Below are 17,388 nucleotides of genomic sequence, written 5' to 3' on the forward strand. Positions count from 1 at the left end.
TATTTAAGGTGGGAGTTGATCGTTTCCTGATCAGTCAGTCCGAATGGGGTTGAGTGGGATCCAGGATCAGCCATGATGGAATGGTGAAGCAGGTTCGATGGGCTGAATGGCCTCATTCTGCTCCTATATCTTATAGTCTAAAAACAAGGAGCAGATTATTGAACACAGGAAGAGGAAACTGGAGGTCCATGAGTCAGTCCTCATCAGGGGTCAAAAGATCAAAGTAAATTTGTCACCATATAACTTCAGATTCATTTTCTTGCAGGCATTCACAGCAAATACAAGGAACACAATAGAATCAATGGAAGGCAGAGCGGGCCAAAAACCAACGTGCAAAATATTACAAACTGCAAATACAAAAGGGAAGAAAACATTATCAATGAATAAGCAATAAATACGGAGAAAATGCCTGAAGCGTGAAGAAACATTTCAGTGACATCGGCGCTCAGAGCACCGGATGGCATCGGCCCCACGTGACACGGTGATGCGCCTTGCATCCAGTGACATCACACTCGCAGTGAGCGGAAGCGGAAGGAGTGCGGTTTGTTGTGGTCGAGGTTCCGAATCTGAACTATGTCGTCTAGTATGGAAAGTATCCTTGTTGTGTTGGGGTCGAGTGTGCGGGTCGGCGGGGTGATTGTGTCATTTACCCACCGCTTGCTTTGTCTCGAGAGGGGGTTCTGCGCTTGGTGTTGTGATTACCCCTGGGGAGAAGGGAGGGAGTCCTGGGATTTCCCAGGGAGGGGAGGAATGGATCAGTTCCGAGGACGCCTTGTGTTAGTGATCGGACTCATTGGAGGGGTGGTCTTCGACCACGGCGGGAGAGAAGGATCTGTGAATACCTCTGGGATGGAGGGTCAGTATTTGTCATCACCCCGGGGAGAGGGGTGTTGGTGATCTGCCCCATTGGAAGGGTGGCCTTCGACCCCGGTGGGAGAGAAGGATCTGTGAATACCTGGAGGAGTGAGTGTTTGTCCCCGGGGCGAGGGGTATTGGTATTGACAGTTGTGGGAAAGGACAATTCTGGTTGTCTTGCACCCCATACCACCAATCTGTCAAAGACCCTGTGGCTGTATCAGCCTCCCCACCTGTTATCCATTAAGGGAATGCTCCCTAACATCCTGGATTAAATCCTGCGGTGATCAGCAAATGGCTAAGAGAGCAATAGTGTGAGATTTACATGTGGGTCTAGCTTCGTTAAGTGAAGCTCCACCAATAGACAATCTCTTAGGAAAACATCATACTTGACTCCAGTCATCACTCTGGTAGTACTGCCAAAGGGAAGGGGGTGGGGCTGTCATCACCCCAATGGAAGGGAGGCTGTGATCACCAGTGGAAATGGAGGCTGGTGCAGTGACCATTCCAGAGGTGGGATGAGGGTGTGTGTGATTAGTCCGAGTGGAGGAGGAGGGGGGGAGAGGTGGGGATGTTACTACAGCCTGCTGGAAATGGGAGACACTTCAATCACTGGTCCCTTGGCAGAGTACTACTCTGAGCTGGGCTACAGTCATTTGCAGCTTTGTTTCATGTGTTTTTTTTGTGAGAAATGATAGAATATTAGCTTTGGGAAGTTGGGCATAGTCGGACCATGGTACTCACAGCAGACTCTCGGGATTGAGGATGCTTTCACTCTTTCCATGGGTGCTGAGGTGACTGACATCTAACCCACACAGTGCACAGATGAGCTTGACATGGTGGGCACTGTGTTGGATGCTCCATTTCCACTTTTTATGAATGAGTTTGATACTGGTTTTCAAGGAGGATCTAAGGTGGTCCTTTGATCTTTTCTTCCTGCAATCGGTTGCTGTTCAGAGCTTGGAATGGTAGTGTGGGAGTTTGGTATCATGCAGGAAAATGCTGCGGCCTACCCATTGAGGTAACAAGGTAAAATGCTAACCTGGCTGTGGATTTGACAGTATTCTTCAATGCATCAAGGTATATCAGGTAAGTAGTCCAAATCTCATAAGGCAGCAGTTGTTGCTGGTATACCGTGAGCTTCAGGGATTTTGGACTACAAGCTGCCACAGCTGACAGGAACTGCCAGAAGTTTCAATCAAGCAAGTACCCTTATTCCTTTATGCCGATTTTAGCAACAGAGCCATCTATCGAAATTAGTCAAATCACATTTTCAGTGTTTTCTGTACCCATGAATAACTATTAAAGAACAAATTATTTTAGTTTTTATGCCCCACACAGCTGCCGCCTCTCTGATGTAGACTACCCTGACTTAGAAATAGAGTAACATTCCTTCATTGCTGCTGGGCTAAACCTTTGGAATGTTCTATTCATGAATAAAGCAAGAGTAATTTTTCCAGGAAAAGTGCGGCAGCTGAAAGAAGTTGCTTCTCAGCTCTTAATTATGAAAAAAAAGATAAACGCTAGTCTTGAAACACAACTTGACGATTATAGACCTGATGTGGAGAAAGTGAGCATAGACATGCTGGGCTATGGGGCCATTTTCTGTGCTGTGTAATTCTCCAGATCTATGAAATTCTTTTCCATAATCTCTGTCCCCTCCAGTAACAATCATTAACTTGACTAGGCTCGGCATTTAAATCAGGACTCAGCAGGGCAGGCAGCATCTATGGAAAAGAGTACAGTTGACATTTCAGGCCAAGACCCTTCATCAGGACTGGAAAAAAAGGTGAGAAGTTAGAGCAGGAAGTTGGGGGGGAGGAGGAAGTACAAGGTGATAGGTGAGACCGGGAGAGAGGGAGGGGTGAAGTAAAGAGCTGGGAAGCTGATAGGTGTAAAAGATAAAGGCTGGAGAAGGGGGAACCTGATATACGAAGGTAGAAGGCCATGGAATAAAGGGGAGGAGGAAGAGCACCAGAGGGGGAGTTGATGCAGGTAAGGAAATGAGATGAGATACTGGAATGGGAATGGTGAGGGGGGAAGGGTGCAGTGTGCTAATTATCAGAAGTTCGAGAAATCAATGTTCATGCCATCAGATTGGAGGCTCCCAGCTGGAATATAAAGTGGTGTTTCTCCAACCTGTGTGTGGTCTCATTGTGACCAGTAGAGGAGGCCGTGGACTGACATTTTGGAATAGAAATGGGTGGTCGCTGGGAGATCCTGCTCTTTCTGGTGGATGGCGTGTAGGTGCTCGGAGAAGCGGTCTCCCAATCTACGTCAGGTCTCACCGATATACAGCAGGCCACACCAGGAGTTCCGGATACAGTAGATGACCCCAAGTGTCACCTCATCTGGAAGGACTGTTTAGGGCCCTGAATGGTAGTGAGGGAGGAGGTATTGGGGCAGGTGTAGCACCTGTTCCACTTGCAAGAATAAGTACCAGGAGATAGAACAGTGGGGAGGGATGAATGGACAAGGTAGTTGCAAGGGAGAGATCCCTACTAAAAGTGGGGTTGGGGGCAAAGGGAAAAATGTTGTGGAGGTTATGAAGAATTATGTGCTGGACACAGAAGCTACTGGGGTGGTAGGTGAGGATGATAGGAACCCTGGTGAGGTGGTAGGAGGATGGGGCGAAGGCAGATGTGCACAAAATGGAAGAAATGCAGATGAAGGCATCATTGGTGGAGGAAGGAAGCTCCTTTCTTTGAAGAAGAGGTACGTCTTAGTAGTTCTGGAATGAAAAGCCTCATCCTGAGAGCAGATGTGAAGACAGAGGAACTGACAGAAAGGGATGGCATTTCTACAAATGACAGGAAAGATGGAAGAGGTAATTCTAGGTGTGAGAATCAGTGGGTTTGTAAAAGCTAGCAGTAGATATACTGCCTCCAGGGATAGAGACAGAGAGGTGGAGAAGGGGGAGGGAGGTGTTGGAAATGGACCAAATAAATTCACTGAAACAATCCTTCCAGATGAGGCGACACTTCACCTGTGAGTCTGTTGGGGTCGTATACTGTGTTCGGTGCTGTTGGTGTGGCCTCCTGTATATCTGTGAGACTCGACGTAGATTGAGAGATCGCTTCACTGAGCAGCTAAGCTCCATTCACCAGAGAAAGCGGGGTCTCCTACTGAACACCCACTTCAATTCCACTTCCCATTCCCATTCCGGCGTGTCTATCCATCACCTCCTCTGCTGTCGTGATGAGGCCACACTCAGGATGGAGAAACAACACCTTATATTCCATCTGGATAGCCTCCAATAATGGCATTAAAATTGATTTCTCAGACTTTGGTAATTGCTGAGCCCCCCCCCCCCCCCGGCATTCCCATTTCCCTCTCTCACCTCCTGTCTTTACCTGCCCATCATCTCCCTCTGGTGCTCTTCCTCCTCCCCTTTATTCCATGGCCTTCTACCTTTTATCAAGTTCCCCCTTCTCCAGCCTTTATCTTTTTCACCTATCAGCTTCCCAGCTCTTTACTTCACCCCTCCCTCTCTCCCGGTCTCACCTATCACCTTGTACTTCCTCCTCCCCTCCACCTTCTTGCTCTAACTTCTCACCGTTTTTTCCAGTCCTGATGAAGGGTCTTGGCCTGAAACATCAACTGTTTACTCTTTTCCATAAATGCTGCCTAGTCTGCTGAGCTCCAGCATTTTGTGTGTGTTGCTTTGGATTTCTAGTATCTGCAGGTACTCTTGTCTTTGTATTATTTTAACATGATTGAAGACCCTCACTTTTCCTTATGTTATTGACTCTGCTAACCTTCAGGTCAATCATCGTAGACTCATCATACATAGTCTGGTGTGATCTGGAGTATTGTAATTTACTGTTTATCTAAACAATGAAAGCCGTAGTTACAGTTATTTATCATGACAACCAGCTCAGCTAATTATTGTCTTTGAGTTTAAAGAGCTTTAATGCCTCTAGTATCAGAATCTAATAACAGCTAAAGCTGTTTAATGTGGTTGAATTTATGTTTTGTTTCAAACACATTGAACTATTTTGTTCTAAAATGATTTACAGTATTGCTTTTATCCTAGAACTTCTTACGTGGCATTGCAGCAGTAAGGAGTGTTTAAACATTACTACTTGTCTTTTCTGGTTAGTGGGAGTCATTTTGGACATTATATCCTTAACGTTTCTTCAGAACACTTGTTTAATCTTAAGTTTGCTGCAAAGGAACTTTCCAGAAATGCCAAAAAGTGTGATAAAGAAGAAAAAGCAGAAAAAGCCAAAATCAAAAAGGTAATTAATTAGCTGTCTGGTCGTAAAATTCATGCAATGTACGTTTCATCATCCTGTTTCCTGAGCACCATTCTCATTGCCACAGATGTACTTTGTTCTATTTACCTGTCACCTGCTAGTTGTTTTGTCCAAATTTGTGCATGAGCATTTAACAGATTTCATCCGATCAGCTCCATCCTTGATTACTCAACATTATCAGGTAGTTGTTTAAAGTATCAAACTCATAACTCGCGGTTTTCAGAATCTGTCTATTGGGACCTTTTGAATCATGTGCAGAAACTACAAAATTCTGTTGAGTGTTTTGGAATGATTTTACTGATTTCCTAATAGATGTTTTTCCAGTGAAAATATGTGTAATAGTCTAAGTATCTGAACCAGTTGATTGGTTGAATATCAGTCAATAGCAGCAACAGGATTATTATTAGAGAATAGCAAGAAGTTCAAAAGGAGTGTTTTTGTCTTGGTTACTAAATTGTCATCTTTATGATAAATCCAGAAGCCACTGTTGAGTGTGAACCTCTGTGTAGGTTATCTGTTGTACATGTGTCTGTTTACTGATAGAAAGTAAGATTGAATTGGATTGTGAAGTGTTCTAACTGCTGTTAAAAGAAAAATGTTGCTTTTATTTAGCATAATTTAGTTAGTTTAAATGGTCAGGATAAATAGGTACATCACTTATGTCTGACACTATTGAAGAATACAATTTAATCCCAAACTATTCTTGGGGACGAGCTACGTAAATTCGCTTACAGTTCAGATAATCAGTTATTCAATATTTATCAATATAAACAAAATCAGTTTCAAAGATAACAAAGTTGATGCAGTATTAACTCCTTTTGATATGTTTTACAATCAGCACTATGTTGTTTTACACCACTGTTCTAATCCACAGTTCAGATCATTTAGCAATTGTTTAAATCACACACTCTGAGAATGAGAGAGTTAATATCCAGTTCTGAAAAGAGAAGCTATCTCCCAAGCAGGCTACGTTACTAGATATCATATGTTTAATGTGCATAGATTGTTTTGGGACTTGAGTTCAAAGGCAATTCAATTGACAGTAAAGAAATCAGTGAAGTGCTGATTATTAACATATCCACAGCGTTGCATTCTGTCAGAAGTTGCATTCTGCAAGCCAGTAACTAGTGTAGACAATGAATGTTGCCAAACAGTTTCTGACTAGCATCAGTTGTGTGCACTTGTGTGGCCATTAGACACTACGCTGTACGCTGTTTTAAAGTGTGCCAGTTGCGTGTGTTTCTGCTCAGAAGGCAATGATTGTTGTCACTGATAGCTGGCAAAAAATAAACAGCAGGACAATTCAAAGCTGTTGTTTGTTCACTGTGGTTTCAAGCATTCAGGCTTGGAGATGCCAGACATGGCGGTGAGTGAAAATGAAACTATGTTACTGTTTCAACAATTTGAAGGTATCTACAATCTTGATTGAATGTTACAATGAAAATGAAGAACCTATAAAGTTTTATAGTACTGATGTTCTGTATTTCATTTTAATACATAATTTGTTACTCAAATAATTTGTCTCAATACCTTTTTAACTATTTGCATGAAACTTCGGCTAATTGGGATAGCAACTTAATTGGGCCAAAGTGTACTGGTTCCGATGTGTCCCAATTAATCGGCATTTATTGTATTCAGGAGTCTGTCAGTCCCAACCTCTGACTTCCCCAGTAACCAATTTATAGCCCTCAGATTTATGACCTTCTGCATTAACATATTTCTATTAATCTGTTATCAATGGCCGAGCAACAGGAAAGGAAAATACATGTTTCAGCATGATGGATTTTTACATTAAATATGCTATTTAAATGAAAGTTGGTGGTCTAAAGCTGCAAGTGAAACTTACAAATCAGCAGTTAACATCTAGAATTTTTATTCTAAAATAAAATAAATAAATGCTTTGTTAATCCTTCTGGGTAAATTCAGGGGTTTATGTGTGAAATTGTCTACCAATTGTTACTCCAAACTTTGAAAATTCTTAGTATGAAAGATAATTAGCAGGATTTTAATAGGTGAAATAGACAGTCTTAAAGGGTGCAAAGGCTTCCTGCTGAAATGTTTGAGGTAAACTTTGCATATCCTCAGTGACACACACAAAATGCTGGAGGAACTCAGCATGTCAGACAGCATCTATGGAAAAGATTAAGCTGTTAATGTTTCAGGCCAAGACCCTTCTTCACGACTTCATTTGCATTACTTCATTTTTATTACAAGAATTTGGCTTTCAGATTCCTTTGAAGTTAACTAATTCTTATAGGATAATCTATAATTTCAAATTGGTAAAATAACGTTACAGTATTATTTACTGGAGTTTCTAACTGGACAATTTTTTGCTGTGAAGGATCAGTGGACCCTCTTCTCTTTAGAATCATATACCAGTATATTTTTGAGGTAATTTATATTGTGCATTACTTTAGATATGCTGTACAGCTGCAATTGCTGAATCAATGCAAAATAGAATTTGTGTACAAATTGTGGTGTATTTATCATCCAAGATAAATAGTCAAACCAGCAAGTGTTATGGGAAAGTTGATGTGTGAAATGTTGGCTTTTGTGGACCAGAACTAAGCAATGAACACATACTTTCTGTAACATAAACTGATATTATTGTTTTTGAAAATCATTGGTTTGTATTGTGCGTGATTTTTTTTCCCCTTGACGGAGGTTTGCAAATGCACTGCAATAGAAACAAAACCAATTCATGGGTATTGAAAGGAAAGTCTTAGATACAATGTTACGTAATAATAATAATTGTATTTAGCCCTTGCTAATTCTGGACTCAAAGCTTAATTTTCAGTTTTCAAATGTCTACTTTATTACATTTACAGGCAGTTCAAAAAGGTAATACAGAAGTAGCAAGAATACATGCAGAAAATGCAATCCGACAAAAGAATCAGTCCATCAACTTCCTGCGAATGAGTGCGAGAGTGGATGCAGTGGCTGCACGAGTTCAGAGTGCAGTTACAATGGGCAAGGTACTCAATTCCAAGCTGCTACATCTACATCTGAGTCAATGGGAAAATAAATTCAGGCTGTTTGCAATGCTGTATTGAAGTTCACTGGTGTTATAGTTTTGTATATCAGCACAAGAATGTTTATTGGTGGACAGTATTGTATTATACAATTCGGATGGTTAATTTGTCATTAATAAGAGATAGAGATAGACTCACATCAGCTTTATGTGACAAATTAGCTGTATTATTTTCTGCCTCCAAAATCTATTCCCAACATAGTCTGTTTCGACTGAAAAATTGTGTGTGTGAGCCTAAATCACGCTGACAAAGGAGGGGGTGAAATCAGAAACTAAATTGTATAATTCATTTAGACAGGCACTTCAGCAGGCAAAACATTGAAGGAAACGTCCCTGGTGTGTGAAAATAGAATTAGTGTCAATGGGGAACAACACAACATTAGCTGAACATGGTGTTTTTGTGCTGGGTGACTATGACAGCATGAATCCACTTTGAGTGTTCAAAGTCAGGCTTTCCTGCCACAGGGCTGAAGTATTCTGAGCTAAAGTCATATGTTGTATTATTTATGGCTATTTACCATGGTTCACCGTCTCTTGGCATCAAAATTTATTGTGTGAAAATGATGCAATAGACTGCTGAACTCTGAAGAAAAAAGGACAATATCATTCCTTTAAGGCTATTTCAGGAAGGATTTCCGATAATCTCCTGGGCGGGGCATTCGTCAAAGCCTCTCTATCATTGTTCAAATTAATAACGTACATGCAGGCTCAGAAGAAATATCCAATAACAGTCCCATACCACCGCAACCCTTTATTAGCTTATCTTTACTCTTCCAAACAAAGGGCTTCCTTTCAATTATGTTATCTGCAGCAGGGGGGAGGGGTGTTCCTTCATCTAAACAGATGGTAGCTAAAGTTATTTCTCCATCCACTCCTCAACCCATAGAACATAAAACTGTAAGGTACACTGGGGCCCTTCAGCCTGATGTTGTTTTAACCTTTATGAACCTATTCCACAATCAGTCTAACGCTTCCCTCCCACATAATCAAAGCCCTTAGATTTTTTCATTTTACATATCTAGGAATCAGATAAATGTCCCTATTGAATCAGCTTCCACTACCAGCCCTGGGAGTGCATTCCAGAGCCATCATTTCTAACATCTCCCTAAACCTTTTCCACTCGTGGCATTGGCCACAGCTGCCCTGGGAAAAAGGTGTGAGTTGTCCATTCTATCTATGTTTCTCATAATCTTATACACCTCTATCAAGTTGCCTGTCATCCTTTGTTGCTCCAAGGGAAAAAATCTTAGCTCATTCAGCTTTTCCTAATGGACACATTCTCTAATCCAGACATCATCCGGGTAAATTTCCTCTGCACACTCTGAAGCTTCCACATCCTTTCTATAATGAGGTGTCGAGAAATAGAAATGAACACAAAACTCCAAGTGTGGCCTAACTAGGGTTTTCTGGAGTTGCAACACTATCTCAGCTCTTCAACTCAGTCTCTCATTAATGAAGGCCAACACACCATATGCTTTAATCGCTCTGTCAACTTGTGCAGTAGTTTTGATGGATCTTTTGACTTGGACCTCAAGACTCCTCTGTTCCTCACTTCTAAGAATCCTGCCATTGACCTCGTCTTCCGCCTTCAAGTTCAGTCTTCCAAGGTATATCTTTTCATGCTTCTCTGGACTGAACTCCATCTGCCACCATTCAGCCCAGCTCTGCATCTGTCCCATTGTACTCTACAACAACCTTCTACACTATCCACAACACCGCCAACCTTTGTGCCTTTTGCAAACTTACTAAATAACTCCTCCACTTCCTCATTCATTATTTATAAAAATCCAAAGAACGAGTTTTCCCTTTCTCCACCATCAATGTTGTCCTCACCTGCACCTCCTCCATTTCCCGAACATCTGCGCTCATATCTTCCTGCCACCTTAACAGTGATAGAATTCCTCCTGTCCTTACCCATCACCCCATGAGCCTCCACATTCGGCATATAATTCTGTGCATCTTCTGCCATCTCTAAAGGGATTCTACCAACAAACGCATCTTTAACTCTCTCCCTCTCTCCACTTTCTGCAGGGATCATTCCTTCCATGATTCCCTTGTCTACTCAACTCTCCCCACGAATCTCTCTCCTAGCACTTAACCTTTCAAGTGGCCAAAGTACTACACCTGCCCATTCACCTCCAAGCAGGGCTCCAAACAGTCCTTACAGGTGAGGCGGCATTTTACCTACGAATCTGCTAGGGTTGTCTATTGTGTCCAGTGCTCCTGATGTGGCCTTCTCTACACTGGTGAGACCCAGTATAAATTGAAAATTGGGGGACCGCTTCGTCGAGCGTATCCGCTCCATCTGCCAAAAGTGGACTTCCCAGTGGCCAAACATTTTAATTCTGATTCCCATTTCCATTCCAATGTGTGGGTCCACGGCCTCCTGTTATGTCATGGTGAGGTCACCCTCAGGATAGAGGAGCAACACCTTATATTCCATCTGGGTAGCCTCCAACTTAATGGCTTGAATTTTGATTTCTCCTTCTGGTAAAAAAAAATCCTTCCCCCCCTGTCCCCTCTTCTTCTATTCACCGATCTGGCCTCTTGCCTCTTCTCACCTGCTTATCACCTCCACCGGGTCCCCTCATTTCCTTTCTCCTATGGTCCACTGTCCTCTCCCATCAGATTCTCACCTCTACAGCCTTTTACCTTCCCCTCCCACCTGGCTTCACCTTTCACCTTGTAGCTATCCTCCTCCCCCCACTCAACAGCTTTTTATTCTGGCTTCTTCCCCCTTCCTTTCTAGTCCTGGAGAAGGATCTTAGCCCAAAACGCCGACTGTTTCTTAATTTCCATAGATGCTGCCTGACCTGCTGAGTTCCTCCAGCATTTTGCTTGTGTTACTCTCGATTATCAGCATCTGTGGAATTTCTCGTGTTTAGAAATTCTGCCAAAAATACACCTTTTGCAGGTACCAATCATGTTATTTTTGCACTTTTTCTAAATCTTTTTACTGATCAGCTCCTCTGTGTCCATTGGTGTCCTGTAGAATACTCCCAAAAGGGTGATGACCCCCTTGCTGATTCTGACTTCCACCCACACCAACTTGGTAGAGGATCCTACAGCTGGGATAGCATCTCCAATTAGCAGTGACATTATTTTAAATTCCTCCTTGTCCTTTTTGAAACATCTATACCCTGCAAGATTGAGAAGCCAAACATGTCCTTGCAATAGCCGTTTCTGTAATGCAAAATCATGTTTTGATGAACTGATCTGTATTTTATTTTAATTAAGATCCATGCTTCATCGCCCTTGTTCGTAATACTCCTCACATGTCCAACTGACTGTCTTTATGCCTTACCCTTCCTCACAGTCTGCACATTACTTTTAGACCAACTGTTGGATTGAGTGCCTCAACAGTCCAGTTCCCATGCTCCTGCCAACCTCGCCTAACCTCTCCCCGACATCTCCAGCAAACCTGCTCACAATCAGCTTGGCCCCTTTGAGATCAGATGCAACCTGTTCTTTTTGTACAGGTCATACCTTTGCGAGAAGAAATCCCAATGATCTATAAATCTGATACCCTACCCCCACGTACCAACTCTTCAGTCACACATTTGTCTCTTATACGTTGTCCCATTCTTCCCTCACAGGCATGTGGCACAGGCTACAATCCAGTGATTGTGGAAGTCCCAGGAGAACAGCTTTTTCTCAGATATTCAAGCCACCCTGTTTAATGCCAACAATCATTCCATGGTCAAAGTCACTTAAATCACACTTCAGATCATTTAACTACAGTACATACCGTCAAGCAAGACAACATTCTCCAGGCCAGGGTGTAAAGCACAGTAGTACACACAACACACAGTAACTTCGGAAAGAATTAAATCTACACATAGATAAACAAAGTGAAGTGCTAAAGAGGCCACTGAGTGTACATTACTACCAAAAACAAGGATCACTAAATGTTTGCATGCTTTCTTTCTTGAATATGATGAGAATTTATGGTTCTACAAACAGAAATTTTAAGGTGCCTACCATTCGTCTGTCCTCTTTCAACCTTCTACCTTGAATCAGTGTCCCCTGTTTTTGACCCATTTTACAAAGAGAAATGGGTCCATTTTATTTGTTGCCACTAGGCTCATCAAATTTATCAAGATCAGTTACATATGTCATTTGCCTTCTCTGTTCAAATATCACCATTTTCAACAGGGCTGTACTACCAGACACATCTTTACCTCTCCCCCTTTGCTAATCATCTCCCTCTGGTGCCCCTCCTCCTTCCCTTTCTCCCATGGTCCATTTTCCTTTCCTATCAGATTCCTCCTTCTCCAGCCTTTTCCACCTATCACCTTGCAGCTTCATACTTCATCCCCCTCTCTCCACTCACCTGGCTTCACCTATCACCTTCTACTTGTACTCTTTCCCCTCCTCCCAACTTCTGGCTTCATTCCTCTTTCGGGTCCTGACGGAGGGTCTTGGTCTGAATTGTTGGCTTTTTATTCCTTTCCATAGATGTTGCCTGACCTGCTGAGTTTCTCCAGCATTTTGTGTGCGTTTACCAGGATGCTGCCAGGTTTTGAGGACATGTACTGTGTGAAGAGATTGGACAAGCTTGGATTGTTTTCTTTAGAGCAGCAGTAGCTGAGAGAAGAGTTGATGGAGGTTTATAAAATTATGCATGATAGAGTAGACAGCCAGTATTTTTTTCCAGAATTGAAATACTAGGGGGCATATAATTATAGCGAAAAGGGGAAAGTTCCGAGGAAAGGCAAGTTTTGTTTTCAGAGAGAGTGGTAGGAGCCTGGAATACCTTGCCAGGGTGATGTTGAGGAAGATGGCATGGAAATGTTATGAGCACTCTTAGATAAAGGTATATGAATATGAGAGAAGGATGTGGTCAATATGCAGGGAACAGGGTTTAGATTCATTCGGGGTTGTTGGTTTAATTCTTCTATAAGGCAGCCTTTCAGGTTCTGCACCTTCATGTTCTGTGAGCTTGAGCTAAAATTCTGCAGTCCTTGCTCACCCATCTCTCCTGATCATAATTTGTCTGTTCCAGTTTCATCAGGTTTAAACTCTCTTTGTTCTTGATTCTTCAAGTTCCTTGTTTCAGAAACTGCTTGCAGCTCTACAGCATTTCTTCATTCCTCTGATTTAGCCTTCAAATTAATCTCACCCACACCTTCTTTCTCCCTTTTATGGTCAGCTCCCTGGAATCTTTTGCCAATCCTGCCTGTCTCTCCATATACTTTTCTACTTCCGAATGTACTTCGCTGTAATCCAAAACCCATCATACTTTATTCACTGACTGCTTTGTGAAATTACAACAGCTCTGGTCAAACCTTATGTCTGGAGTATCTACTCAAAAAATCCCTATCCTAATGTAGCACAGATCTGTCAAATTGCTGCCGGCCCTGCAGCGCTCTATTGATGTTTGTCCAACCTTAATAATAGCTCACACTTTCCAATCCAGCGCACGGTCTTGTGAACCTTCTCAAAAACTTTGCAAGTTCCCTCAGCACACAGTATTCCAAGTGTAGACGAAACAACGTTTTATACAGCTGCAACAAGACCTGACAACTTTTATAGCCAAGTATGCCAAGTGATTTCTTGACAGCACTATCCCTAGTGTTTTCCACTTCCAGATGAGCATATTCTACCAGCTATCGAATAGCTACCGTGCTATTATTATTGTTATTTATCTAATATAATTGGAGTATGCAATTTACTTTGAGCATTGATATTGTCTTGAGTATCTGACATAATTGATGCCTATCATGTCAGAAATACAACAATATCTGTAAGAACAAGTTGGGGAGCTACAGGCTGAAAAACAACATCAAAGGTGGATAAGATACTGGGTGGGGTGGGATTCTGAGAGACAGGATCAACCTGCATTGGGAAAGGCAAGAACTAGGGATAGTTAACATAGTTTTGTGTGTGGGAAGTTGTGTCTCACAGAACTGATTGAGTATTCTAAGAGGTGACCAAGAGAATTGATAAGGACAAGGCAGTGGACATTGTCTACGTGAACTTCAGCAAGGTCCATATGGTAGACTGGTCTGGAAGATTCGAGCAGATGAGATCCAGTGTGAGCTAAGCAATTAGTTTGGTGTGAACTGTCAGAGGGCGGTAGTGGAAACATAGAAAACCTACAGCACAATACAGGCCCTTTGGCCCACAAAGCTGTGCCGAACATGTCCCTACCTTAGAACTACCTAGGCTTTACCCATAGCCCTCGATTTTTCTAAGCTGCCATCCAAAAGTCTCTTAAAGGACCCTATTGTATCTGCCTCTACCACTGCCGCCGGCAACCCATTCCACTTACTCACCACTTTCTACATAAAAACTTACTCCTGACATCTCCTCTGTATCTATTCCAAAGCACCTTAAAACTATATCCTCTCATACTAGCAATTTCAGCTCTGGGGAAAAGCCTCTGACTATCCACAGGATCAATGGCTCTCATTATCCTGTACACCTCTATCAAGTCACCTCTCATCCTCCGTCGCTCCAAGGAGAAAAGACCGAGTTTACTCAACCTATTCTCATAAAGCAAGCTCCCCAATCCAGGCAACATCCTTATAAATCTCCTCTGCACCGTTTCTGTGGTTTCCATGTCCTTCCCAAAGTGAGGCACAGTACTCCAAGTAGGGTCTGCCAGGGTCCTATATAGCTGCAACATTACCTCTCTGCTCTTAAACTCAATCCCACATTTGATGAAGGCCAATGCACCATCTGCCTTCTTAACTACAGAGTCAACCTGCGTAGCAGCTTTGAGTGTCCTGTAGGCTCGGACCCCAAGATCCCTTTGATCCTCCACACTGCCAAGAGTCTTACCATTAATACTATATTCTTCCATCATATTTTTCCATCAAAATGAACCACCTCACATTTATCTGGGTTGAACGCCATCTGCCACTTCTCAGCCCAGTTTTGCATCCTATCAATGTCCTGCTGTAACCTCTGACAGCCCTCCACACTATCCACAACACTCCCAACCTTTGTGTCATCAGCAAATTTACTAACCCATCCCTCCACTTCCTCATCCAGGTCATTTATAAAAATCACAAAGAACAGATCCCTGAGGCACACCACTGGTCACCGGCCTCCATGCAGAATATGACCCGAAAACAACCACTCTTTGCCTTCTGTGGGCAAGCCAGTTCTGGATACACAAAGCAATGTCCCCTTGGATCCCATGCCTCCTTACTTTCTCAATAAGCCTTGCATGGGGTACCTTATCAAATGTCTTGCTAAAATCCATTTACACTACATCTACGGCTTTACCTTCTTCAATGTGTTTAGTCACATCCTCAAAAAATTCAATCAGGCTTGTATGGCATGACCTGCCTTTGACAAAGCCATGCTGACTATTCCTAATCATATTATGCCTCTCAAAATATTTATAAATCCTGCCTCTCAGGATCTTCTCCATCAACTTACCAACCACTGAAGTAAGACTCACTGGTCTATAATTTCCTGGGCTATCCCTACTTCCTTTCTTAAATAAAGGAACAACATCAGCAACCCTCCAATCCTCGAGAACCTCTCCCATCCCCTTTGATGATACAAAGATCATTGCCAGAGTCTCACCAATCTCCTACTTCACTTGCCACAGTAGCCTGGGGTACAGCCTGTCCAGTCCACGTGACGTATCCAACTTGATGCTTTCCAAAAGCTCCAGCATCCTCTTTCTTAATATCTACATTCTCAAGCTTTTCAGTCTGCTGCATGTCATCCCTACAATTACTAAGATCCTTTTCCGTAGTGAATACTGAAGCAAAGTTCTCATTAAGTACCTCTGCTATCTCCTCCAGTTACACTGTCACACTTGATTGGGCCTATTCTCTCACATCTTATCCTCTTGCTCTTTACATACTTGTAGAATGCCTTGGGGTTTTCCTTAATCCTGTCTGCCAAGGCCTTCTCATGGCCCCTTCTGGCTTTCCTAATTTCATTCTTAAGCATCTTCCTGCTAGCCTTAAGCCTTATAACGTTCTAGATTCATATCGTTACCTAGTTTTTTTGAATGTTTCGTAAGCTCTTCATTTCTTCTTGATTAGATTTACAGCAGCCTTTGTGCACCATGGATCTTGTACCCTACCATCCTTTCCATGTCTCATTGGAACGTACCTACTCAGAACCCCACGCAAATATCCCCTGAACATTTGCCACATTTCTTCAGTACATTTCCCTGAAAACATTTGTTTCCAATTTATGCTTCCAAGTTCCTGCCTGATAGCCTCATATTTCCCCTTACTCCAATTAAACATTTCCCAAACTTGTCTATTTCTATCCCTCTCCAATGCTATGGTAAAGGAGATAGAATTGTGATCACTATCTCCAAAATGTTCTCCCACTGAGAGACCTGCCACCTGACCAGGTTTATTTCCCAACACCAGATCAAGTACAGCCTCTCCTCTTGTAGGCTTATCTACATATTGTGTCAAGAAACCTTCCTGAACACACCTAACAAACTCCACCCCATCTAAACCCCTCACTCCAGCGAGATGGCAATCAATATTTGGGAAATTAAAATCTCCCACCACAAATTATTACTCCTTTTCAGAATCTGTCTCTCTATCTGCTCCTTGATGTCCCTGTTACTACTGGGTGGTCTATAAAAAACACCCAGTAGAGTTATTGACCCCTTCCTATTCCTAACTTACACCCACAGAGACTCCGTAGACAATCCCTCCATGACTTCCTCCTTTCCCAATCCGTGACACTATCTCTGATCTACATTTCCACACCCCCACATCTTTTGCCTCCCTCCCTATCCTTTCTGAAACATCTAAAGCCTGGCACTTGAGGTAGCCATTCCTGCCCCTGCACCATCCAAGTCTGTAATGGCCACAACATCATAACTCCAAGTGCTGATCCACGCTCTAAGCTCATCTGCTTTATTCACGATACTCATCGCATTAAAATAGACAATCTCAAACCATTGGACTGAGCGCTTCCCTTCCCTATCACCTGCCTATGCACTGTCTCCAAGCTTTCTCTATTTGTGAGCCAACCTCCCTTTCCTCTGTCAGTTCGGTTCCCACCCTCCAGCAATTCTGATTTACACTTTCCCCAATAGCCTTAGCAAGCCTCCCTGCCAGGATACTGGTCCCCCTCAGATTCAAGTGCAACCCGTCCTTTTTGCCCCAGAAGAGGTCCCGGAGATCCAGAAATCTGAATCCCTGACCCCTGCTCCAATCCCTCAGCCACGCATTTATCCTCCACCTCATTCTATCCTTATACTCACTGTCACTGGCACAGGCAGTAATCCCGAGATTACTACCTTTG

General features: G+C 42.7%; 1 protein-coding gene across 2 annotated transcripts in view; it reads left to right on the plus strand.

Annotated features, from left to right (window-relative positions):
• The first annotated feature begins 479 nt into the window (after positions 1-479).
• Positions 480-17,388, plus strand: part of chmp1b (charged multivesicular body protein 1B) — a 49,003-nt gene continuing 32,094 nt past the window's right edge. The window contains exons 1-3 of one of the 2 annotated variants that reach the window (XM_073058674.1): positions 486-592; positions 4,999-5,096; positions 7,943-8,089. In XM_073058674.1, coding sequence (XP_072914775.1) covers positions 574-592; positions 4,999-5,096; positions 7,943-8,089 — 264 coding nt within the window. In that variant the 5' untranslated portion in view covers positions 486-573. Of the gene's footprint in view, positions 593-4,998; positions 5,097-7,942; positions 8,090-17,388 lie in introns of both variants that reach the window. The other variant, XM_073058675.1, reaches the window with a different exon arrangement.

Source organism: Hemitrygon akajei, chromosome 10 (genome assembly GCF_048418815.1).
Source record: "Hemitrygon akajei chromosome 10, sHemAka1.3, whole genome shotgun sequence".
In the NCBI taxonomy this organism is placed as follows: domain Eukaryota; kingdom Metazoa; phylum Chordata; class Chondrichthyes; order Myliobatiformes; family Dasyatidae; genus Hemitrygon; species Hemitrygon akajei.